The 26,864-nt window shown below is 44.5% G+C and overlaps 1 protein-coding gene across 4 annotated transcripts in view; it reads left to right on the forward strand.

The window, feature by feature from the left end:
- B3GLCT (beta 3-glucosyltransferase) overlaps positions 1–26,864 on the forward strand; it is a 1,060,368-nt gene that overhangs the window by 661,910 nt on the left and 371,594 nt on the right. For all 4 annotated transcript variants that reach the window (XM_078657144.1, XM_078657145.1, XM_078657146.1 and 1 more), the window contains exon 8: positions 8,335–8,398. In XM_078657144.1, the coding sequence (XP_078513270.1) occupies positions 8,335–8,398 (64 nt within the window). The remainder of the gene's footprint in view (positions 1–8,334; positions 8,399–26,864) is intronic.

The following is a 26,864-nucleotide window of genomic DNA, read 5'->3' on the forward strand; positions in this document are numbered from 1 at the left end:
CTAACTAGCAATGCGGTAGTCTGGTTTTTATTATAAAAACTACAATCACGAACGACATGACGTCATCCTGTAGTTCTATAAAGTTTAATGCCTAAGGAAGGATGCGCAAGTGGCCGTGAATGAGTGAGTGAGAGGGCACGGCCTAATACCGGGCGATCAGCAAGTCCGGACACCACAAGTGATCAGTATTGTGATTAGGCATGTGTGTTATCACTGCTGGTCATAGCATCACACTATCTGTGCGCCTTGCCACGAACTAATTAACAATGCGGAAGTATACTTTTTTGATAGAACTACAATCACGAACGACGTGACGTCACTTTGTAGTTCTACACCGGCCATGCTCGCGAGAGTACGCGCGCGAGGCCGTGAATGATTGTGGTACAGGGCACCGCCAAGGACAGAGCTATGATTAAGTCCTGACACCATCAGCGGGCATTACTAATAAGGTAAGCGGCAGATGATTAACAATGATAGATATGTAATGTGAGCTTTGGGTAGGTGGCGATCGGGCCAGCCCCTCCCCTACCGGGATCGATTGGCTGTGTGCTGCACAGCCTAACAGTGAAGTAGTTAGAGCTTACTGATGACTGCGCCTCCCCCTGACTCAGTCACGGCCTGAGATACCGACGGACAGGTATGATTACCTGTGTTGCTAGCCTGATACTAGGTGTTTGCCATTGCGCAAGCCATATGCTGTATATAAGAAGCTTTGTAAACCACTGGCAGTTTAGCATGTAGTTGACAGGGAGGTGGATAGAGGGTGTTTTGTGTACCTTTTGATGGGTGTTAATTAACTCCATGTACAGAATACCTTGGATTACGTAGATGTATACATCGCCAGAGCAGCTTAATGTCTGCTCGTCTGGTTTTTGTATTTTACGCAGTCGGTTTCTGTTATTGTAGAGCGGGGTCTCATATATCCTGAGCCAGGTCCAGGAAGAGGTGAGGTCCACTCCCCGGACACACTGGGTGAGTAAGCAAGCTGTTATATTTTTGTAAAACAATTTAGTATGTTTTCTACAGACCAGTGCAGCGGATTGTGATTTTCCTGTGCGTTTGTCCTCTCTAAACAGTACATATCCAACCAGGTGCCGAAGAGAGGAGTTGACACAGTCGAAGGAACATTATATCCTTTACTGGTTTTCACTTGTGTGTTTTTTTCATTTTTTTCACACTTTAATCACAACCAATGCAGTAGTATTATTATAGAACAGAGACCCTGACGAAAGCCGAAGGAGTTAACCCTTAGTGGCTGAAACATGTTGGTCTCCTCGCAGCTATTTGTGTGGACTGCGATGACGATATTATACTGTTCTTGTTTTTATTAAGGAAGGGGCCAACAATCATTAAAGTTTTCTGGGTTGAGTTCCCTATCCTTTTTTAAGATCACCACTTATTTTCTGTTTACACTGCACTTCCCATCACATCAACATCATGTGGTAGTACCGAGTGATTGTGGGTCGCTACCCCGTATCTGGTTATCGGGGTATGCCGGTCTCAATGATCTAGAGACACAATACCCGATAAGGACTACCAAATGATAATATTGATCATTACAAGACTGTTGATGGGAATCCTACACCAGGGGTGACTCACGTTACTGGTTCTTCACATCTTGTGATCTGGTTTGTTAGTATTATTGTGTTCGTACCCTTGTACTATTGATAAGGTGATGACGAGCAGAGGATTACGGTTGAATCCCTAATTAGACCCCTAAGTTTGTAGTTGTTTGTTGATTCCTACGGGGGATAATACTTAGGCTTGGTCTATAAACATCCCTCTAGCCCTGCAAGAGATTGTGTTTTTCAAAACTTTTTGGGGAGAACCTTTAATCTTCCGAATATTCAAATGAAAGGTTAGTTGCCATCTGTTTCTGATCCTTCGCAGTGCATGGATGGAATATAACTCTGTGATTTCTGTATTGCAAAGTTCCAACATTGCAGACTTCTGGGACCAACACATCTTGAAATATGAATATAAGGGAGAAATGGGTAATGGCAGCAATGGTGTACCTAGGACTGGTGATAGGTAATGGGACGAATCTATGACATAATATCGACAGACAGAATATAGACATACAAAAATATCGACACAAAAATATCGAAATCAAAAATATCGGAGTTCTATCTACATAAAGGTAAGTACAAAAATATCGAAAAAAATATATAGTAGTACAAAATAATCGAAGTTAAAAATATCGTTTTTTTAAATGTATTAATAATAATGTAAAAATAATTTTAAAATACATATAATTTAGCAGTTTAAAAATATAAACATTAAAACATATAAAAAATTAATAACTAATACATACACATTTAAAATAAATTAAAAACGACATAAATTAATATATATACTTACTCTACATATTGCAACAGTAGGAAAAGTGTTAGATAGCGTAGGGGTAAAAATTACTATTCCCTCTCCAGAGAGTGCAACAGTAGGGAAAGCGTTGGATAGCGTAGGGGTAAAAATTACTATTCCCACTCCAGAGGGTGCAACAGTAGGGAAAGCGTTGGATAGCGTAGGGGTAAAAATTACTATTCCCACTCCAGAGAGTGCAACAGTAGGGAAATCGTTGGATAGCGTAGGGGTAGAAATCACTATTCCCACTCCAGAGAGTGCAACAGTAGGGAAAGCGTTGGATAGCGCTAGGAGTAAAAATTACTATTCCCACTCCAGAGGGTGCAACAGTAGGGAAAGCGTTGGGCAGCGTAGGGGTAAAAATTACTATTCCCACTCCAGAGAGTGCAACAGTAGGGAAAGCGTTGGATAGCGTAGGGGTAAAAATTACTATTCCCACTCCAGAGAGTGCAACAGTAGGGAAAGCGTTGGATAGCGTAGGGGTAAAAATTACTATTCCCACTCCAGAGAGTCAACAGTAGGGAAAGCGTTGGATAGCGTAGGGGTAAACATTACTATTCCCACTCCAGAGGGTGCAACAGTAGGGAAAGCGTTGGATAGCATGGGGGTATAAATTACTTCCCACACTACTCCCCCTTTAACACACAACACAATACACATACAAAAAACCACAATTAATATAAATATCAATTAATAAATTAATAACAATTAATATTACATTGATGTAATTATAAATTAACTAATTAACACATATTAATTACCAATTAATAATTAATTACCAATTAATTAACAAGATATTTACAAGAATAAACAATATTTATTAATACATTATTTATAATTAATTGTAGAAATCAATGAAGTCTCGTAAACAACTCTTGTAGTTGTAGTTTATTCTTCAAGTTACAGTTAATATAGAAGTCAAACTTAAACAAATGGCAGGACCAGGGATATAACATACACCCTCTACTGCACACACTATAATATATCGTCTACTTACCAGGAACACCCTCTACTGCATAATATTGCAGGACCAGGGAAATTTACATATCCTCTTAATGAACATACTATAATGTTCCGTCTGTATACTAGTGCAGGACCACACACACATTAATACACAGTAACCTCCCAAGGGGGAATCCACCTCCCTATTGCCACACACTCGCAGTAACCTTCCAAATAATTGTAAAGGGAGAATCCACCTCCCTATAAACCACACAAAACCACACACTCGCAAAAACCTGCCAAATAATTGTAAAGGGGGAATCCACCTCCCTATAAAATATACACTCGCTGTAACCTCCTAAATAATTGTAAAGGGGGAATCCACCTCCTTATAAACCACACAAAACCACACACTCGCAGTAACCTCCCAAATAATTGTAAAGGGGGGAATTCCACCTCCCTATAATAATACTGTAAAATGAAAATACACATTGAGTATCAATTTAGAATATGAAACGTTGCAAAAAAGGAGATGTACATTACATTGGCATATATCACCAAATTCAATGCAGTGTCACTAAGTGACTTAGCCGTCATCACATGCACCACAACAAATGAGTGAGTTACTTAATATGTAACAATCATCTCACACAGTACAGTTCTGGGTTTCCTATTTTCGTTATAGCAATATTTCATTACTGTTCCAGTTTTGAATACTCCTTTCTCTCAGAGTGAACCAGTTCATTCCTTTTCTTGGTGCAATTGCGCTCCATAGCCAGAAGATGGCGCTGTTGCACCTGTGATGATCTTCAGGCAGCAATGCTCTTGGCAACCCTCACATTAAAATCATCTTTATCACCAGTACTTGACTCATGAAATTAACTCTGATGGCAATCCAGGTCAGCTACAGAGCACAGAGACACAACAACAAACTGGGGCTTTCTTGCAATTCCATTTCAATACCATGGCGACACCAGTCGTGGTTGGCAAACATTGCACAGTTACAAAAGACTGTGCAAAGGCCTGTAGACTATAATCCAAAGTTTTCTCCACATTTGTTCTCTGTCACATTTTTAACAGCGGGGCTTGATGATTCTTTAAAGGCATGTGATAAAAATCTGCAATCATTGCTCACAGTTGAAACTGTAAATTCTTGTTGTCTGCAGTTTCTCCACATTTGTTCTTCGTCACATTTTTAACAGCGGGGCTTGATGATTCTTTAAAAGCATGGGATCAAAATCTGCCCCCAATTATTTTCTACCACGTGCAGCCACTTCTCATCAGGACACACCGGAGCCTTGTCAGCATTCAACACCGGGGCATGACTTTCGCCCCTACCGGGGCTCGATGTGTGCCCCGACATCACTACATCACAGTCCATTTCAACACATTGAGGTTGATTTAGCACATACCTCTTCATTGGGCTTCACAGTTTTAAAACAGGACTGCAGATACACTTTACAGTTTCATACACAGGTGGATCTGGCACCTAAATTTATTTAGGGCGACCGTTGTCAGGGTCACTGGTGGGGCGGGTGCCAGAAAGCTTAAATAGTTCAATGTCTTTAGTAATATTAGTACCTTACGTTCCAGTAGCCATCAAATAGCCTTCTTTTCTCCACACGTAAGTTCTTTTCCTTCTAAATCGTCGCCAATGTAGAAATCAATGAAGTCTCGTAGACAACTCTTGTAGTTGTAGTTTATTCTTCAAGTTACAGCTTAGTAAATGCCAATATAAGTCTTAATATAAGCCCCACCAGGAGCAGACTCCTGGCTGCTCAGCCCATCTTCTCCAACCGCTCCACCTTCAAGAACAAACATCCATAACATTCCAAATGACATCATATAGCTAGAGCATCAGGCAGAGAACCAGGGCCAGGGAGATGCATTACATGAGAAGCGATTACTACATTAATATTATGAAATAATTTAAAAAAACTAATAATCAATTAATTAATTAACAATTAATTAACAATAAATACTAATAAATAAATACAATCTCTTTAATTAATTTAATTATGTCACACCCTATTCTCCTATAAACACACAACCCACTACACATAAATAAATCACATAAAAAATGTAATTGCCATTTAATCATTTAATAATAATTAATTACCAATTAATTATAATTAATTACCAATTAATTATTAATTAGCAATAACAAAAATTAAAAATATTAGTACATTAACTCTAATTAATTTAATTAACTAATTAATAATAATTAATTACCAATTCATTATTAATTAACAACAAAAAGTAATAAATACTACTACATTAACTCTAATTCATTTAATTAATTAATTAATAATAATTCATTACCAATTAATTTTAATGAATAATTATTTATTAAGCAAAAATATTTTAAAAACATATTAATCAATTAATTATAATTAAATTACTTCCCACCCTATTCCCCTATAAACCCACAACCCGCTCTGATACTAAAACGCAAAATGTAAACAAATTTACTAATTCTAAACATACATTAAAAAACATGTTTAACAAACATAAACAACATAATAAAATACATAACACTAAACAAAATTTCGATATTACTAACATACATACCTTAATATCGATATTCTGTCTATCGATATTATTGCACATCGATATTCTATACCATCGAAATTAAAACATCGATATTAATGTATATCGATATTTTAATTTCAATATTTTGTCTCTCTACCAATGGGACACTTGTTGGAAACACCAACATTGGCCTTCATCTGTTCTACATTTAAGGATCAGTTCCCTCAAAAGGGAGAAAAGCTCCATTCAAGGCCGTTTAATCTATGATCATAAGACATTTGGCAGCCTATTCTCTTCAAGATATAGGGCATCCACTTTATTTCACTTTCAAGTAATGCTAAAACGAAGCTTTGGAGTATAGGTGTAGATCTGTCTTCATGGATCTATTATTGGATATTCAAGATGCCAGTAAAGATCAGGTCATGGGATTGAGCGAGCTTGATAAAGGATATTTGGGCACATATATGTCTTCCATCTCAAAAATGCTCTGTCAAAATAGTTAACTCTACCATGGTCAAGTAGAAGACGGATATGTGGTCTTATTCATGATATAAGATAGTTGAGCCAATTGCTGGACCATGTGGTATGCTTCTGTGTTCGACATCAGAGCCCTCCTGCTGTAGTGTTAGCATATAACTTTGAAGGTCTCCCCCCCCCATGCTTGTCTCCTCTCCAGAGGAAAGATTCTAATGACAGTCAATTTTACATAGTATGTGAGGAGAGACCAAAAGACGGGGCATACCTGAAGTGCATTTAAATGGGGTAGCTATCTCCATTTTACTCACTTGGACTCCAGAAAAGTAATTGACCTATTAAAATAAAATGTAATTTGTTGGCTTAGAGTGGTTGTTATTGGGGACCATGTCAATCAAGGTATTTAGCATTGTGGCTAATCCATTTGAAATTGTGTCCTTCAAGTGCCGCTACAGTGATTGTAGATGACATTCGGAACAGCTCACATTTAGGCCAATTAATAGTGTATCTGGAGAAACTGCAAGAGGACTCTATCTAGCAAGGCCATAAGGGCTGGTAGTGATTTCTCCGGTGCTGTCAAAGTAAGCATAATGCCATCTGCATATCAGAGGATTTTGCAGTGGTACAGGTTGCCTCAATTTAAGGTTTTTCAAATACTAATAATAGCATCTAGATTAAACTAGTCTAGTCATGATTCATGATACTGGCCTATCATTGGCTAGACTAGCTGAATGTAGATTATATTATTGCACTGTTTTCGCCATAAATGAGTCATCTAAATGCCATAGTGTAAAAATAAATTAGATGGATGATGTTTATTATTTACTCCACAAAACTCACAACATTGACCGTGATTCAGGGGTGAATCCCTTGAGAGGGGGCGACAGGAGGTGGGCGCTATTTAAAGATCTTGAGGAACACTTCTTTACACTTCATTCCAACAGCTCTGAATCTCTCAATGTTATGAGGAGTCTTCTGGCTTTGGGGGCTGGTCTACCTTAATACTTTCATTGAAGTGCAGCACGCCGGATGAATAGCTTGGCTGGTCACAGCAAAATGTTTGCAATGCTTTGTAATTTTGTAAATCAATGTAAAAATGTGTGTAAAAATGAAAACCGACCTCTCTAAATGAGGATCCCGACAACAAGCCTCATATTTTAGTGGATATTCTGGGGGTGGGTGGAACTCATTGAATTTGACTCAGCAGAATTCTGAGTTACATAAAAAATGTAGTACGATCCAGCGGAGTTCCGCCAACAAGCATAAATAGGCACATTGCGCTGCTTTCACTGTGAATTAGTGCTGGGAGTGCGTTGTGCTCAGAAAAATCGGTATTAACGGTACTACGCAGCGCACCAGAGGGCGCTGCTTCTTGAGTTGATTTTGATGCTGTTTGAGTAGAATTTTGCCAGATGTCCTCCTAGCACACAGAAATGGCGTTAGGAGATACCAGTTCTCGCTTACGCTTGCCAACTTACCATCCTCGAACCGCGTAACCAGTTTGGCTGGAACGCCACGTTGCGTGCCAGCGAGCCCATACCTAATTATTTCCCCCACAGTCTTTATGTGCTACCAGTTGCAGTTTTTCTGTATTGAGTTTAACGTTTTTGGTTAATCTCTGTATATTCTAAAGAATTGTTTCACTGTTTAAAATGTACAAAATCGATGAGCTTTGTTTCAAGTTACAAATGTAATCAAACACAAGTGTTTTCCTATACATTTGACTATTTCTTTAAGGTGTTTATAAAAGAAGTGTGGGTGTAAAGCTCTGTTTTATATTTGGTTTTATTGTTCTTTGTCTGTGTAATGTGAAATTTTACAACTAACGCTTTTAATGCTCATCAGTGGACTCAAAATATGACTTAAAAAGATAGTTTTGCGAACCTCACCCATAACTTGTCCGATTTGTTCCCTCTTTGTGTGATGCCTGCAACAGTATGGTAAACTCAGATGTTTTATTTGTGATGCATTTTGACAAATGTAAAATGTAGAAGACAGTAATGCCTGTTTATTATTTTATAGGCTTGCTAGCCTTCTGGAAGATGAACCACTTAAATCTGATTTCACCATTGACTTGAAGCATGAGGTAAGAGAAGGGGGGGCTATGAAAGTTGCAATTTAAAGTTTTGCCAGACTACCACAGTCACTATCAACTTTTACTTTAGAATACACTGATTATTGCATGGCGCTTGACAGTATTTTATTTTCTACATTTTAAGATTGCAACCTCCTGTTTTGCATAATGCAATGCACATTTATGGATACGGGCATTTCAACATTGTGTACTTTTAAAATGTTGAAGCATCATGCCTAGGCCTTATTAGTTAAACAGCGTGTCAGTTTGAGGCATATGTGAACAGTACAGAAGTAATATATGGCCCCATTTATGTTTGGGAGTAACAGGAGCCCCACAGATGTATACAAGTAAGGCTTCTGCAGGAGTGAGTGCTCTGATTGGCTGGCCTTAACATGAACGAAAATGTTTCAGCAGCCATTATAGGACTTGGGGACTTCCTGTCCTGAGGTTGTTTTAAAAAAAAGATATATAAGGAGTCAGGGTAGTGTTGCCCCCTGCCCCAAGACCAACATTTCCTTTTAAAAATGTTTGTTTTTACTGCAATCCCATGGAACTCCAGACAGACTGTGGCAAAAAAAACACTGGCCGGCTTTGTTATAAATTTTAATTATTATGACCCTTTGGGTTTCCCAGGGCCATGGGGTGTTTTGGCCATTATTGTAAACTATTTGGGTAGACATACATGAGTGGGGGCCCCTCTTCCCGAGTCTCTATTGGGCTCCGGGGACTCCATTCCCTCGGGCAGGTTTGTAAATAAAAAAGGGGGGGAGGTGTGTGGCTCCCCACCTCGAGCCTCTGTTGGGCCTCAGGGTGCCCCGTCCCCCGGTGCCTAATATTAAATAAGAGTGGGGCCTGTGGCGCACGTCCCTGGTCCCCTTTTGAGCCCCGAGGACAACATACCAGGGTCAAATATTGAATAAAGGGAGTGGGCATGTTGCCACATTTCTTCAAAAACCTCCTCCTCAATCCGGTATCCATTTCCTGAGATGGAATACTTCACAATGTCCCGGCGAGCCTTCCACCAAAATACACTGGTTCCCTACCCAGGCATACCCTACCCGCACTCTCCCGGGCAGGGAATTTAAATTTTCTCCTGGAAAGAAAAGGTAATGGCTCCCGCTAGCACCCAAAATGGTGCTGGTTGGGGAGCTGGCTCGGGCTACAGGAACCTTAGGGATCACAACATGACCCCCAGCATTGTGCGGGCACCAGGGCATTAAAAATGTCCAGTTCTTGCAAGGGGATCCAGACGGGCCGAGGGTCTCCTCCCATGGCCGCCAACATATATAAAGCATGTGGGTTTCCTAGCTGGGCACTGGGACATACCCAAAAATAATAAAAAAAATTAAAAAACGAATAATAAATGAGCAGCAGGAGCTGCTTATTCATTATTCACTGCTGCATGAAGGCTGCGCGCTATAATGCTTTGCGAGGACTATCACATTTTTTGTTGTTGTTGTTTTTTTGCTTGGAGGTGTCTCTATAAGGGGCACCAAGCATTAAAGAAGAAAAAAAAGTAAGTCTCTTGAGTCATTAAATCCATGACACAGGAGAACTTACCATATTTTTTTTAAAGCAGTCCTAGCTGAAGTTCTATGCTCTTGAGCTGGCTGTTTTTATGATTGCATTTTGTGGGCTGAAAAATATTAAAAGAAAGACTCACAACCACATTGGTTTTATTTTTTGAGTAGATGTCTCTGAATCTTTCTTTCAGCATTTTTCAGCCCACAAAAGGCAAATAAAAAATATGTTAAAAGAGAGACTCACAGACATGTTTTTTATTTAAACTTTATCAAACTTTTTTAATAAAAATCACCATTATTAAACATTGTATTGTGTGAATTACTAAAGTATACATTAGATTAAATATATTGGTGATTTTGGGAGAAAGGTGATAGATCTGCTTTATATATATTGATATGGTCACCTGTTGAGAAAAACCAGTAGGTTCACTTTTTATATTTTAGTGTTTGACTTGACAGTAAGTCTGTCTGTGTGCTGCCAGGGACTGTGGGATCAAGCGCACGCTGTTCATTCCAGCAGGTAGTACGTGGTGTGGGGTTACTTGCCTACGAGTGTTGGACGCAGGGCCTGGCATGTAAATAGAATGAAAGTCGTATTTCAGTAATTCAGCCAGTGCAATGTTTAATAAAAGTGATTGTAAAAATATTTATAAATCTTATCTACGAACAAAAACACCAACATGTCTTTGAGTCTTTTTTAAAACATTTTTCAGACTGCAAAGTGCAGCCCTAGAACCCACTACAAGGGGCATCTGCACTCCAGCCGAAGACCATAGCACTGCAGCTAGGAGCGCTTTAAAAAAACATGGCAAGCTCTCCTGGTATTTAATGACCCAGGAGATATACTATATGTTTTTTTAAAAGGATGCTGGGGTGTTGCAGCCCTCCCTGCAGCCCCACAACATTTACATTGGTGGTGTCCCTACCCATTCTATAGACATCACCAACCTCCCCAAAAAAAGTTTAAATAGCCCTTGCAGGGCCTTATGGGTGCTCCTTCACGGAGCAGTGAATGATAAATGAGCACCTCCTGCTATGCATGTATTATTCATTTTTGTATTTGTATTTTGCCCATGCGGAACACCCAGATACTTATTTTTTGTTCGGGCTGCGGGGGGAAACCCAGGCCTTCTGTGGGCACGATGGCTCCCCTACCATCATCCATCTTGGTTGCCGACGTAAGCCAGATTTTTTTTTTAAATGTTATAATTTATTTATTGGGAAGGGGGGCATTCAGTCCCCCTCCCCGAGGTTTTACAGGCCCCAGGAACCGTGTACCCCGGAACATTTTCTTTTCTTTAAGAGGAGGGGTAGTGCATCCCCCCTGCCAGGAAGGGTCTTTACAACCCTGGGGCCCCCATCTCCAGGGCCGCATTTATTTTTAAGGGAAATGGGCACGTGACCCCCTTCCTGAGCCTTTGAAGGTCCCTATCCCCCAGGGCCATATTTGATTTTTAAGGGGAGGGGCTCTCGTCCCTTCCCTGAGCCTTGACAAGCCACGGGGACCACATCGCCCGGGGTCTAATGTGGGTGTCCCAGTGACCACCTGGGGCACCCAGAGCATACAACACCCTCCTGCATGCACCCAGCCTAGGTGTAGCGAGAGGTGGCATTGCTCCTGCTCAATGGAGAAGGTTTTTTTCTCTGCTTCAGCTGGGCGGAAGCAATGTCTCTCTCCCAGTCCACAAGATCATGGTTAGAGGAAAAAATTGTGTTTCCAGGAACATTTTTGCCGTTTCCTGCGGGTGGGAGCAGACAAGTTATTATTGCCCGTGCTCTTGCCGGCAGCGAATGGTGCCCTGGGGTGGCATACCCAGGACACAACGAAGAAGCCGGCTCCAGGGGTATGGACTTCCCGGGGCTGGAAGAGGCTTATGGAGGAGGGCTGCATGCCCCTTCTATTAAAATTCAGCCCCAATGAATGGGTCTCCATGGCCTGTAGAGGTTCAGGAAGTAGGGGGCACCCCCCAGAGATGTCAACATTTGTTTTAATGATATATTTGGCTCTGGGGTCCCTGGGAACTCCCTATGCCAAGAGGTGCTGCTTATCCCTACCCTGCCCCCTTATAACTTTTTTAAATTATTTTTCCTAGGACTCGGAACTCAGTCCCGAGTCTAAGATGGCTGCCACCACATCATTGTTGATGTAGTGGCAGCCAATCAGATCGCGTCTCGAGAGTCCGCTCAGCGCATCCTGCCCTACTCTAGATATCAATAATTTTTAAACCTTATTTCTCAAAAGCTACTGAACAGAATTATACCAAATCACAAAAAGCAAGTTTACAGGATGAATATCTAGCTTTCTGTCAAATTTGGTGTAATTCTGTTCATGGCTTGGGCTGTAGCTGTGTCTGAATTTCCAATTGAAAAATGAATGAGGAAAACGTGTTTTAGGACCCCAACTTTTTCCATGCCATTGCTTGACAGATTACTGCGAACCTTTCCAGTAAGCTAAGACAGGTGAGACTTTTTTTTTCTTAAAGTTTCATGAAGATTTGTCTAATGGCGCCAAAGTTATAAGGAAACCACAAAATGGTTTTACTATGGAAAAGTGGTCCTAACTGTAACTACCCATTGGCAAAGCACTATTTTGGAGTGCTTTACATGACCACCAGATTACATCATGTAAGGTCAGACTAATTTAATTTTTTGCACTTGAGATTGCCCAGAACCAACACCAGAACTCAAAGTTGATTCCCTAGATTCAAAGTTGGCAGTTCTTGTTGTTAGGCCACATCCATATTTCTCAAGTTGTGTGAAAGTTGTGCACAAATGGAATGATTGTGTATGGTTAAGCATACTGAGCGCGTTCTTTGTTGAAATGGCTTTGTGAAGTAAAAACTGCAGCAAAGTATTACTGAAAGGTTCACTCAGAGTCTTGCTTGGAATACTTGTAAGGTTTTTTTCAAAACTGGACTTCCGAACATAGATAAGCACCTTTGCACTTGTGGTGCTGGAACAATTTTCAGAGGGCGTGGGGGGTTATGACATCTATGTTGTGAAATCATATGGAGTGTGGAAAATCCTAGTTTCACACAAAGTGAGGGAATGTGTTCAGTAGGAGAGTGGTAAGAGTGTAGTATGTAGCTGGTGGTGCATTTGGAGCACACTGGCGCAAATACATTACTAAAGCATTGTGCAGTAGCACACTGTCTTTCACAGAAGGCACATTTTCCATTCTCATGGCCACTAAATTTGCACAAACATACAGCTGCATTGATAAAATTATATAGCACAATGGAAATGTGAGAAAATCAAGTTTCAGTGAATATTTATCATTTGTGTACCACCACACTGATTTGTTTTGATATTAATAACAATCTTTGTCCATCACTCTTCAGAATTACAAAAAAGTGGTTCAATGTTTCTTTCCTATCTGCTGATATATTTCTGAAATATGCGTCAAATTAATTTACAGGGATTTTCTTTTTATAGTGTGTTAAAAATGACATCCAATAGACTTTCTTTTGACACTCCACATACCCCAAGAAGATTATCACATAGTTCACTTTAGAAACTCCTCTCACTTTGCAGTCAGAGAAAGAAAAGTAGACACAAATCCCATGTTAAAAAAATAAGCATCAATTTGTTTGAAGACATAGCATGACATTTGACCTCTGTCTTTGAATCCCAGCAAATGCTACAAGATAAATACAAAATGTAAAGGCATTTTTATTGATTGCTCTGTCTTGGCCTACAAGAAATTGCCTGGGGACTCACAGTTTAGGAAATGCTACTTAAGACAGTTCTCCTGAGGAAAGACACCCTTTTTTTACACTGGTTAGTTTTTTCTTAAGGTCAATTAGTTTTGAAAGCCACATGCAGTTGGGGTTGGCTGCCCATGCTGGATTTTACGCAAAGCCTGGCTGAAAGAAGGATTTCAAAGTAGAGACACACACACACACACACACACACCCCACACACACACACCACACACGAGAGTCCCTCAAACCCATTTTATTTTTAAATAGAGTGTTCTGATTGGCCCTTGGAGCTTTTTCTCCCTTGGGCTAATTCGCAGGAGCGAACGTTGTGATTGGCTGCCAGCAACATGAAGACAAATGTCGCTGGCAGCCATTACAGGACTAGGGGCCTGATGTAGGTAATCCCAGATTACCGATTCTTAAATACCGAATCATACCGATTCAGTATTTAAGAACAGGCAAATGGGATGTAGGTAATTTTTCCCCAAAAATTACCGAATCAGTAATTGCCATTCATTCCTATGGGCCTGAATGTCAATTACCGAATCGTTAAATACCGATTCGGTAATTGGGAGAAACATTGAAGGGTGGCAGGGTGTCACTTTGACACCCTGTTGCACCCCTCAATTGTGCATGGGTGCACATGTTGCAGACATACATGCGTATGTCTGCAACATGGCACTGTTGGAAAAGCAAAAAAAATGCTTTTCAAAGGTTTTCATCATTTACCACCAACTTCTAGTTGGTGGTAAATAACGAATCCTTAACTGAGGAATGCACTAACTTGAGTGCTTCCTACATCCTGGATTCGGTAATTTACCAAATCGGTATGTTAAGAATTCGGTATTTTACCGAATCCTTAAATTACCGATTCGGTAAAATACTGAATCCTTAAAAAATGCCACCTACATCTCAAAAACCCAATACCGGCCGGTAACTGCCGAAATTCGGTAATTTCGGCCGTTACCGACCGGTGTTGGGCCACCTACATCTGGCCCGAGGGGACCTAGTGCCCTGTCCTAAAAAATTTTTTTTTTTAATAAGGGGACAGCTTAGGAATACCATGCCCCACCAGATGGACCCTACCCGGGGCACAAAAATGTCAAAATAACTGTTGGCTTTTGCCACCACAGTCCTGTAGGAGTCCTGTGGGTTCGTAGCAAAAAAGCAAAAAGAAAAAGAAACAAAAGAGGCAGCTGCCATTTTCTAAAACAATATTTGGGGAGGGAGGTGTGAGTGGGGCTCCCCATGAGCCCATTTGGGTCCCAGGGACCCCATCCCCAAAAAGGGGAGAGTGCATGTTGCTCCCCTCCCTAAGCTTGAAGCGGCTCCGGGCACCCTATCCGCAGGGCCAAAGGCTTTATTGAAGGGAAAGGAAACACATATTGATCCTGGCCGGCAGGAGCAAGCATAAGCAGCTGCTACCACCAATGGGAGCAATTCCGGCTCCTACAGTATGCTGGGAGGCAGCTGGGGCCTTGAACCTCTTCCACTATAATTACTGTATGGCCTTAGGTAATGGGGTCCAGGAGTTTCTTATGGCTGGGAGAGCGGGGGGCTGCGTGCTCCCTCCACTATAATTACAGTTTGACCCAGGGGGAAGGGCTCACCGCGGCCCATTTCCACTCGGGGTGGGGAGCAGTGCGCCCCTTCCTTTAGTATAAATTTGTTTCGCCCCAGGTGATGAGATACCCGGGAGCAATAGTAGCTTGGGCCAGGCCCTGCGGCCAACCCACCTTCGGTGGTGGGGGAGGGGTTGACTTTACATGTTAAATATAATATTCATTTAAAAAAAAAAAGGAAAAACCCTGGAAAACCACTAGAAAAAATAAAGGTTAAAGCGACGTTATCGTTGGGTTAAAGAATTCAGTGACAACGTAACATTTTTAACTAACAAGAACCTCAGAAATTCACTATTTATAGTTAGCATAGATAACTATAACTTGTGCTTCCGCCATACACTGCCTATTACCTCACATATTAAAATTATTCATGACAGGCTCTATGATATCATTTTTGACATTACTGATTACATCTCAGATTAGATCATTGATGACATCACTGATGAAATCATCCAAGCTACTTTGGAACACTTTACTATATAAAGGAGTATGGCCTTTCCGAGGAATGAAAGTAAGTATGAAATAGCTCCAAATAGCATTAAACATCAATAATGCCCTTACACATACAACTCCCTTAGGTGAAGCAAGCTTCTGTAATGTGAAACATCTACTCTATACTATACACTTCATGGGTAACTGAGCCATACATACATGGGTAACCCCTACTACACATGTTGTTCAATCTGTATACAAATGTTCAGAGAAAATCAACTTCCTCCAGACATTCAAGCCCTGTTACATAACTAATGCCCTACTACGGACAACCTTTAGCCAATATGAAACCCTTCACTGAACCTCTTGTGATAAATGAAGCGGACATGAGTAGGAAAGTGGCTACTGTAAACAATGTTTACCCTATGCAGAGACTTTATCTGTACCACACTGTTTGCAGACAGACAAGTCTTATGAGGAATATACAACAGATAATTAAAAGATATCTACTACGAACAGTGTTCATTCTGTGCAAAAACTCTCTAAAGATAGACCACTCACTTTAAATACCCAGAGCCTGAAGGTGCTAAAGTTCATACTACCTGCAGCCTTCATACGCTACTGAATACAGAATAAAATTACAGATAGCCCACCTTCTGTGACTAATTAAGTGCATGTACTTGGGTAACTACCCGGTGTGGTGCACACAGTTGTCTGTCATATGTAGAAATTGTCATGCTGAGATGATAGCCAACACCTCTTCAGTGCACATTTCCAGAAAGGGGTAGGCACATGCCCAGCTACCCACAGCCTGCCCTCTATCTATGGCCAGCTTGCTGCCACTGCCCCCACCCATTTTTCCTTTCTGCCCTCTGTTCTCCATCTGCTGCCCTTGGCCCCACCTTCTACCCTTCGTGGCCAGCTTGCTATCCCTTCTACTGGTCTTGTCCTGCCTGCCTTCTGCTTTCCATCTGTGTGCCCTTGGCTACTCCCTCCTGCCTTCTGTGGTCCGCATGCTGCCCCTGCCTCCCTCCCATACCCCCTGTTCTCAGTGTGCATGCCCTTGCCTCTCTCCCTGCCCCATGGTCCATTATGCTGACCATTCCAATGCTATACTGCTCACCTTTGTCAAATTGCTGCACTGTCCCCCTTCTGCCTGCTCGCCATTCACCATCTGTGTTCCCCTGCCCCATCTACCAGCCGTCGGTAGACAGCTTACTGACACTCCCAGCTAGCCCTGTCTGGTCAGCTTACGATCCCTGTCCCTTTCTCCATGCCCTTCGTTTTCCGTGTGTGTGTGTGTGCCCCTGCCCTCTCCCTCCCTCTATGGTGTGTTCTGCTGCTCCTGCAGGCATTTATCCGTGGTCAGCTGGCTGCCACTGCCCCTTGCTCATTGGTCAAATCCATGCCCCGGGATCATCACTCCAGCCCTTTATGGCTTTTGTGCTGCCACTGCCCTTGCCACTGCCTTGCATGGTTAGCTTGCTACCTCTACCCACCTCCTCCCTGCCCTGTGTTGTCAGAGTCCACGCACCTTCCTCCTCTCACTTGCTCTGCTTGGAATGATGTGCTGCCAATGCCCCTCCTGCTTGTTCTGTGTGGTTAATTTGTTGTCCCTGCTCCCTACCTCTGCCCTCCATTGTCTGAGTCTATGTCCCTACCACTCCCCTCCGGCTTGGCTTTCGTTCTTAACCTGTTTCCTTTACATCTGCCTTCTGTTGTCTGAGTGCCTCCCCCTCCCTCTTTCCTTCCATGTACAGTTGACCTCCCTCTGCCCCTCCTGGCTGTTCTGCATGATCAGCTTGCTCCCCTTGTCTTTGCCCCCTCTAATCTGCCTTCAATTGTCTGAGTCCATGCCCTATCCCCTTCCTCCTGCCTCCCCTGTGCATTCTGTTGCCACAGCTCCTCATATGTGGTCTGTTGTGCTGCTTCTGGACCCTTCCCCCTACTCACTTGTGTGAGTCCAGCCCCTACCGCCTACCTTATGCCCTCCTTGATCCTTTGTACATGCGCCAGCCCACTCCCTCTTGTGAACCATGGTCCTATGTGATGCCTATAATCCTCCCACCAGCCAGGGATGGGCTGTTGTTATGCTGCTGCCACTTTAACTCCCACCTGCCCTGTGTGGTCCTCTTTCTCCCCCTGGCACCCACCCACCTTCCCTCCGTTGTCACTGTGTGCCTCTATTTCCTCCCTGCTGCCCTCCATGGTGTGTTGTGATTTCTCTGCCCCTTCCGCCTACCATGCTGGCTCAGCTTGCTGCTCCTACCCTGGGCCCTGCCCTTTTTTGTCCATGGGCAAGCTCCAGGACCCTCCCTACTGCATTTCATGGTCTGTTGTGCTTTCACTGCTCCGTCTACCTGCCCTTCATGGTATATTGTGCTGATACTGCCCCTCTAACCTGCCCTGTGCAGGCTATCTTGATGCCCCTATCCCCCTTCCCCCAACCCATGTTGTCCTAGTTTGTACCGCTACTCCCTTCCCTTCTGCCTCCAGTGTCTGTTCTGTTGCCACTGCTCCTCCCTCCTGCCCTCCATGGTCCATTGTGCTGCAATTCCCCCTCCAAACCTCCATTGTCTAATGTGCCGCATAGGCCCCTCACACCTGCCCAGCATGGTTACCTCATTCCCTGTGCCTCTGTCTCTTCCTGCCCTCCATTGTCTGTGTCCTTATCCCCCCACTTCCTGTCTACCATAGTCCATTGGTTTGCACCTTCCACCCTTCCTACCCTCCATGGTCCGTTATACTGCCTTTGCCTCTGCTCCTTGCCCTGCATGGTCCACTTTATGCCCTTGCCTCCTACACCACTGCACTCTGTGTGCATGCCCCTGTCCCCTCCCTCCATCCTTCATGGCCCATTGTGCTGCCATTCCTTCCCCTGCATTGTCTATTGTGCTACCACTGCCCTCCCACCTGCCCTGTGTGGTCCATTGTGCTGCCCATACCCCTGCCCTGCATGCTCAGCTTGTTTACCCTGCCACCTCCCCCTGCCCTCCATTGTCCAAGTCAATACCCCTACCTCATTCCTCCTGCCCCTCTATGGTCTGTTTTGTTGCCACTGCCCCTCCCTCCTGCCCTCTATGGTCTGTTATGCTGCCACAGCCTCTCTTGGTTGTCCTCCATGGTTGGCTGTTGCCCCCGCCCTGCATGCGCCATTGTTCTGCCATTGCCTCTCCCTCCTGCACTATGTGGTCCGTAGTGCTGCCACTGCCCCTCCCATCAGCCCAGTGTGGTCAGCTTGGTGTTTCTGCTCCCTCACCCCTGTCCTACATTGCCTGAGTCTGTGCCCCTGTTCTCTCCCTCCCCACAGTGTTCTACTAAAATGCTAACATTCTGTATTTATTTAAAAAGTGTGTCACACCTATGTCACCTTGATGGAGTGAAAACTGTAAAACTCGAAGCATTTCCTTTTGAAGTGAACAAAATTAGGGGCCTGTTTCCTCATAGAAATGATGGTTAGTTTTCTAAAAAGCTAAGATGAGTTGTCAAATAGCAGTAAAGGGCTTTTAAACTAGTTGCTATTTTTTATGTTTTTTTATCCAGTTGATCACTTGATTATTTGTTGCAGAATTTACTTGAGCGTTATTCATACTTTCCAAATTTGGCTACATAAGGATGTGTGTCATTGGGCTACATTTGGGCTCTGCTTTTCTCCGGCAGCCATCTTTGGAGACTTTTTTTTTATCAAGCTCCCTCATTTCCACATTTACTGCAGTATTGTCTGCAGGAAATGCTTTCAATATTACTGCTTTTATTCCATCAAGGTGGCATTCAGGTGTGTCACACTTTTGTCATAAATTCAGAATATTAGTCCTCTAGTTGCTTATTAGAACACTGTGGTAAAGCTGCAGTTGTGTTGTAGTCACCATGGAGTTAACTGGCAGGCTGCTACTGGTGATGTCATCAGCCAATCAAGAATGACAAGTCCGTTGAAAATTGGCCTATCAGAACATATCTGAAAACCAACAGTCCACATTTGGAACCTTAATTTCTCAAACACTACAGAAGGGAATTACGCTAAATTACAAAAACACACTTTCTGGGTAAACATCAAGCTTTCCAGCCAAATTTGGTGTCATTCCGTTCACCTTTTTTTGGTTGTAGTACTGTCAAAAATGTACTCCTTTTTCTGACCTTCAGAACTTGTCATTCAGAGCAGTGCATTTCAGTTTGAAACCTGGTCAAAGAGAGTCCTGTAATGGCTCTCATGGCATGTTGTCTGTGTTGTGACCAGCTAATACAAGTCCAAGGAGTGTCTTTGGGACTCCCCACACATGACATTTGAAGTTGAGGTGTGTTCATTCTACTCCCTTACATATTTTTTTTAAATACATTTTCAGAACCAGGGACCATGTCCCAGAGTCCTGTAATGGCTGCCACAACAGATTGTTGTGACCAACAAATCAAGAATGACTTGCCCCCTTTAGATTGGCCAGTCAGAGCATGTCTGGAGAGCAGCAGTCCAGATATCTATACATTTTGAACATTAAGATCTTTAGTTAACAGATGTGTATCATTCACAAAAAGCACAATATCTGTGTGCAAATCTAGCTTTCTGCCAAATTTGGTGTAATTCCATTCACCCATTTTGGTTGTAGTGTCTGAAATTTACCCCATCCCTTTTTTGTCAGTCCCCGCTTGACAGATTAACCTTGTAATTTTCCAGAAAGGAGCTGAGGTAGATCAATGTTTTTAGGGGGGAATGTTTGTTGAAAATTTGTAAAATGGTGCCAGAATTATTAGCAAGCCACAAAATACATTTCGTATGGTAACTGGGTCCTAACTGTCACTACACAGCTGATTGAACTAAAAATGCTATATTTGAAATATTCTTGTGACAATAATTGTTGTGCATTGCCATGTGTGTATTTTAACCCCTTCCCCGCTCATGACGAGCTGAGCTCGTCATGAGTTACGACGCTCGTACGCTCACGACGAGCTGAGCTCGTCATTTAACACGTTTTTTAAAAAACGCCGCGCACAGCGGTAAAACCGCTAGCGCGGATGCGGTTAAAATTACGTTGGAGTGTGGTTATGGATAGAATATTGTGTGTTATGTTTTAACTTTACCTTCTAACTTTAACATCACTTCAACCTTAGTTTTTTTCACTGTATACACACAGCAGATACCCATGCAGAGACAAACACACACATAAATACACACACTCACACACACCAGTGATGTTGTTGCCAGTGATGCAGTGACGTAGAGCTGTCTCTTATTAGGAGTTTATTTTAACATTTTTTTTTTTTTTTTTTTTTTTTTTTTTAGAATAGTGCATACTTTTTTTTTTTTTTTTTTTTTTTTTTTAATAAAACTTTATTGTCACATTTGCAAAGAAGTTATTCACATCAACATTGTTTCCCATCTGTTGCACATGCATCGCAAAGTGCACCTCATATATGTATAAATCACAGTGCAGTCCGTTGTCTGAGTACATTTGCACTAGAAGGGCAAGTAAAAAGTAATCACGACTTTATCGCATATAAACTCACCGAGCAATAATCCATGCCCTCCCCCATTTCGCAATATGCCCTCGTTTAGTACAGCAGTTGGTTGCCAGTAAGTGCGACTAAGATAAGAAACTAAGTCCACAAAATAAGAAAAAGAACCTAACTAATGTCACCACTTCAATACAATGTTGTACCCTTTCAAAAACAGTGGTCATCCACTATACACATCCCGTACAATGTTTAAGGCAATGTTGTGATCACGCTCCATCCCTCCACAAATCAGAGTAACATAACCCCGCCCTCACTCTCTAGTCCTCATCCTCCTCTGAGTCTAGGTCCTCATCCTCAGGTAGGGCTGCACACGGTTCGCCCCTATATTTATTCCATGGCATCCAGACCTTATTCCATTTACGGGGGCATGCCCGCATCACGTATACCACCCGTTCTCTCACCATTAGAAGGTCCATATTTCGAATCCAGCCAGCTATGGTAGGTAAATCTTGAGCACCCCACTTTTGAGCAATGTCTCTTTTGGCCACTGTCACAGCCAACGTGACCCATAGTTGTCCATATCTACCCAGGTCAGTGGAGTCCCAAATGTTCAGCAGGCACCTGCGGGGCTCAGGCAGGAGTGACACCTCAACTGTTTGGGAGACTGTGCGCATTATCTGTCGCCAAAATTCCTGGATCAAAGGGCAATCCCATATGGTGTGTAGTAAAGTTCCCTCCTCCCCGCACCCTCTTAGACAGAAGGGGTGTGGTGCCCTGTGTATCTTGTGTAGAAGTGTTCTGGTGTAATAGGTGCGGTGGAGGATCTTAAGTTGGACCAGCCTAAACCTAGCCGAGATGCCCACTTCTCTTGGTGACGCTAGTGCCGCATTCCATTCCGTGTCATCCATGTCTCCCAGTTCCCCGACCCACCTCTCTCTAAGCTTCTGCGCGGGGTCTGCCAGGTTATTAACCAGTTTTTTGTATGTGAGGGATGTTGCCTTCTGTTCCATAAAGTCTGTTAGTAACCTGTCCTCTAGGGGGGATGATTCCGGGAGCGAGGTGTCAGGTGGAATGGCGCGCAGAAGGGCATGTCGTATTTGCACATATCTGAATGTTTCAGTGGGTCCCATACCATACTGTTGCTGTAGCTGCGAGAAGGGAACCACCGAACCCTTATCCCAAAGGTCGCCTACTACTGAAATCCCTATTTGATCCCATTGCGTAAAGCCCTTGCTAGATCTTAAGTTCCCCAATGATTTAGCGTCCCACAATGGCGTCATCCTGGTGATTTTCCCTTTCCACCCTAGTCGGGATTGTGCTGTATACCATAGAGTCGCCGTATGGAACGTCGGTCCAATCAATCTCCGAACCTGTGAATGATTATACAATACTGAGAGCATGCCGTCCGTCCCTAACTGCGACCAGTCTGCCTTATATGCGGGGTCATCCCGTGAGATGTGGATCCAATGATTAACGACCTTCAGTTGGGAGGCCCAATAATACAATTGGAGATTGGGTAACGCAATCCCCCCCTCATACCAGCCTTTCACCAGTTTGTCCTGTGCTATACGGGCTGGCCCATTGCCCCATAACAGAGCAGCTACCAACGCCGCAACTTGCTGGAAGTAGCGCGGGGCTACCACATGAGGGGTGTTTTCTAACACATAGAGAAATCGAGGGAGAGCCATCATTTTATATAATGCTGCCCGTCCCAGTAGGGTCAGCGGCAGGGTGGCCCAATACTTAACGTCCGTGCGTAGTCGCGCCAAAGGTGGCACCAAGTTTGCGGTGTAGAAGTCCGCAGCAGTAGTGGTGATGTGAATACCTAGGTATTTAAACGAGTCAGAAGCCAATTGCAGGGGGCAGTCAGCTCGTAGGAGCGGCTCCGGGCCCTTGAGTACAAACAGTATAGATTTTGACCAATTCAGGGTGTAACCTGATGCTTTCCCGTGCTCGTCGCACAGTGCCAATAGGGCAGGAACACCCTCATTCGGATCGGTCATGTAGATTAGCATATCATCTGCATACAGGGAAACCTTATCTTCCCACCCGTCCCTCCATGTGATGCCCCGAAACAGCGGTGTCGCTCTGAGCAGAATAGCCAATGGTTCCAATACCAGCGCGAAGAGTAGGGGGGAGAGCGGGCATCCCTGTCTGGTGCCGCGCCCCAGGGGAAAAGGCCGTGAGATGTGGCCGTTGGCCACTACTTGCGCCATCGGTGACTCATACAACAACCGCACCCATGCTATATATTTCGGGCCGAAGCCCATACGGGCGAGGACCGCAAATAGGTATCTCCATTCGACCAGATCAAATGCCATTTTGGCATCCAGGGATAAGATGACAGCTTGTTCTGAAAGGAGATGCGTCCGCGCCATGACCCCGTGCACCCTCCGCAGATTCAGTGCAGTACTCCTGTGCGGCATGAAACCTGATTGGTCGGGATGTATTAGGGTGTGTAGGTGGTTGGTTAGACGACTAGCCAGGAGTTTAGCCAGGATCTTCACTTCTGCGTTAAGCAGGGAGATGGGTCGGTACGAGGTGCACAGTGTCGGTGGTTTGTCTGGCTTAGGAATGGCCACTATCGTGGCCGTGCGTTGGTCTAGAGGGAGTTCGGCTTTGTCTAAACTTTCCCTATACATATTTAGTAGGGGTGCGCTCAGCAATGAGGCCGACGTTTTATACCATTCTATGGGTATCCCATTAGGACCCAGCGCCTTGCCTGATTGCAACGACTGTATTGCTAATTGGACTTCGGTGTCTGTTAAGTCCGCGTCCAGTTCCTGTTGAGCTTCTTGCGAAAGCGTGGGGACAGTAATGTGGTCGAGCGATGCTAATGCCTCCCGGTCCGTGACCATCCGGTCTGGGGTGTAGATTCCCTGATAGTGGCGTGCCAAGGTGTCTACTATGTGTTCAGGGTGCGTCAGCAATTTGCCCTCCCGTGTACATAATCTCTGAATACCTCGATTGCAACCCCCCCTTCTGTCCAGCCAGGCCAACATTTTCCCGGCCTTATCTCCTACATCATATACCCTGTGTGCGGTGTTCGCCAAGTGCCCTTTGGTGACCGTCGTAAGACGGGCCAGGTGCTGCTGCTGTTTGAGGTGTAGCTCATGTGCTGTGTCAGGGGTGGGGTCCGACATGTGTGCAGTGTTTGCGGTGTGTAACGCCAGTTCTAGTTGGGTGAGTTCACGTCTGGAGTCTCTCTTGTGTCCCGTGATAGTCGCTATAGCTGCGCCGCGCAGGACTGTTTTATATGCCTCCCACAGTATCGAAGGAGAGGATACCGATTCTACATTTTCTGTAAAGTAGTGAGTCGACGCCTGTTGGAGTTTCTTCCTAATACCAGGGACTTGCAAATAGTTGGGATATATCGGATAGAGCCTTGCGCGCTTCTTCTCTTTATTGGTGAGGTGGAGGGATAATGGAGAGTGATCAGATATACCCCTGGGCAGGATTTCTAATTTGTCTACCAAACCCAGTCCCACTCCCAAAAAGAAAAGGTAGTCAATACGGGATAGACTGTTGTATGAAGAGGAGTAGTGTGTGTACTGAGTTGCTGTGGGGTTCAATTGACGCCAAACATCTGTCAGGCCCAGTGCAGCCAGAAAACCAGGCAGCGTGGAGGTCCCTCTCTGGCGCTCCCGCACAGGAAAGGTGTCAAGCAGCGGGTCTGTTATGGCATTGAAGTCTCCCCCAATGATCATGTCGCCCTCCGGAAGGTCAACAAGAAATTGACCCAGCGCCGGAAGCGCCGTCGAATGTAATGCTGGGGGGATATACACGGATACCACGGTGAGGGGTCTCCCTTCCCACTGGCCACACAGCGCCACAAACCGACCCTGGTCATCCGCTCTGCGGCTATCAACCATAAAAGAAGAGTTTTTCTTAAGGAGTATTCCCGTTCCCCTGGACCCTGTTGTAAACTCCGCATGGACTGCCATGGCATATCCTCGTCTATCAAGTGCTTTGCAGGTGGACCCAGCCAGGTGTGTTTCCTGCAGCAGCACCAAGTCAGGCCCATGACGTTTGATCGTTTGTAGGACCAACCCCCTTTTAATTTTATCCCCTAGGCCTCTTACATTCCAAGAAAGCAGTTTTAAGGGGGAGACCACTACCATCGGCGTGCCGCCTTCAGCGGGCGTGTTTCGATTCTGTTGGGCCATTCGGGTTCAGGAGTAGCGTTGCAAATACGAGGAAGTGGAGCGTGAGTGCTATGTGACGACTCGCGGTAGGGTACCAGGAGTGTATGGTCTGTAGTGTGACCGCGACCGTCATAGAAGTGGTGATGACTGAGAACAATAACCAGAACCATAACATTATAACAACCCTTCCCAACCCCCTCCCTGCTTCCCTGCACCACGGACGAAAACCCGCCCGCATCCCCAACTTGGCAGAGTGCTTAAATCCCTCCCCGTCCATCTTACTTGCTCGTGGGGTTGGTGAGACCCCTACAGGCACCGGCCAGTGCCCGCCCTACTCAGCTCCATCAGCGTCAAGTCCCCAAGGGCTGTAAACCTGCAGTGTCTCGTGCAGCCCAGTTCGGTCAGCCCTGAATAGGTTGTCCAGAATCAAGTGGGTCCCTCTCAAGATCAGAATCCAGCACCGTCACATCTTCTTCAGTCGGGGGGTCTCTTGGCGGGTGTCCCGTCGATTTTCCGCTGCGGTTGCGCTGTCGGTCTCTGTGCGGCCTCTGGGGCTGGCCCACCTGCCTCCAGCCATCCAGCCATTCTCTGGCCATCTCCGGCGTGTCAAAGAACCAAGTTCTTCCTTCTGCCACTATGCGCAACTTGGCGGGGAAGAGCATGGAGTAAGGCAGGCCTTTGTCTCGCAGGGCCTTTTTCACTTCCGTGAATGATTTTCTGCGCCTAGCCACGTCTGCCGTGTAGTCAGGAAAGAATGCCAAGGTTGAGTTCTGTATCCGCACAGGGGGGGAGACTCTTGCCGCCTGAAGGATCGCATCCCTGTCTCTGAAATTGAAGAGCCTGGCCAGCACTGGACGCGGAGTGGCCCCAGGCTTGGCCGCTCCTCCAGGAACTCGGTGTGCTCTCTCAACGGAAAAGAAGTGCGAGAGTCCCTTAGGTTTCAGTTGGTTTTTAATTAGATCCTCGACGTAGAGGTCCATTGCAGCTTTACCCTCCGTCTCTGGCAGGCCAAGTATGCGGACGTTGTTTCTCCGGGAACGCCCTTCCTGGTCGTCCAGCTTCTCTTGCAACTGTCTAGTGACTCTTTCCATGCGTTCCATAGCTACTTGTAGGTCCGAAGTATCTTCCACGAGTGATTTGGTGACTACCTCCACTTGCGACACTCTCTCCGCCATTTTCTGGAAATCCGCCCGCATCAGGGTAACCTCGGTGGAGATGGAACCCACTGTCGTTCGGACCTCGTTGAGAGTTTTCATTACGTCTTCCAAGGTCACCTTCGGAGTACCACTCGGTTCCAGGGCCGTGCCAGTTGAGTGACGGCCACCAGTCTGTGAATGGGCATGTTGGCCGTATGCGAATTTGTCAAGCTTCGCCTGCGTCGTCGTGCTCCGCGTACCTTTTCCAGCCATGTTGTCGCAGTGATGGAGGAGCAATGTGCCCTAGGGTGCTGGGCAGTACTCGGTCTATGAGCCCCGGGAATTCTACTGTTGTCGAGCCTTCCTGTGTGTGCTCCACCCGGCACAAGGAGTTGACTGTGGCCTTTTCTCCCCCTTCTCCGAATCAGGGCCGGATGCAGCGCATCTAGTGGTCGCGGTGGTCAAGAC

This window comes from Lissotriton helveticus, chromosome 8 (genome assembly GCF_964261635.1).
Source record: "Lissotriton helveticus chromosome 8, aLisHel1.1, whole genome shotgun sequence".
In the NCBI taxonomy this organism is placed as follows: Eukaryota; Metazoa; Chordata; class Amphibia; order Caudata; family Salamandridae; genus Lissotriton; species Lissotriton helveticus.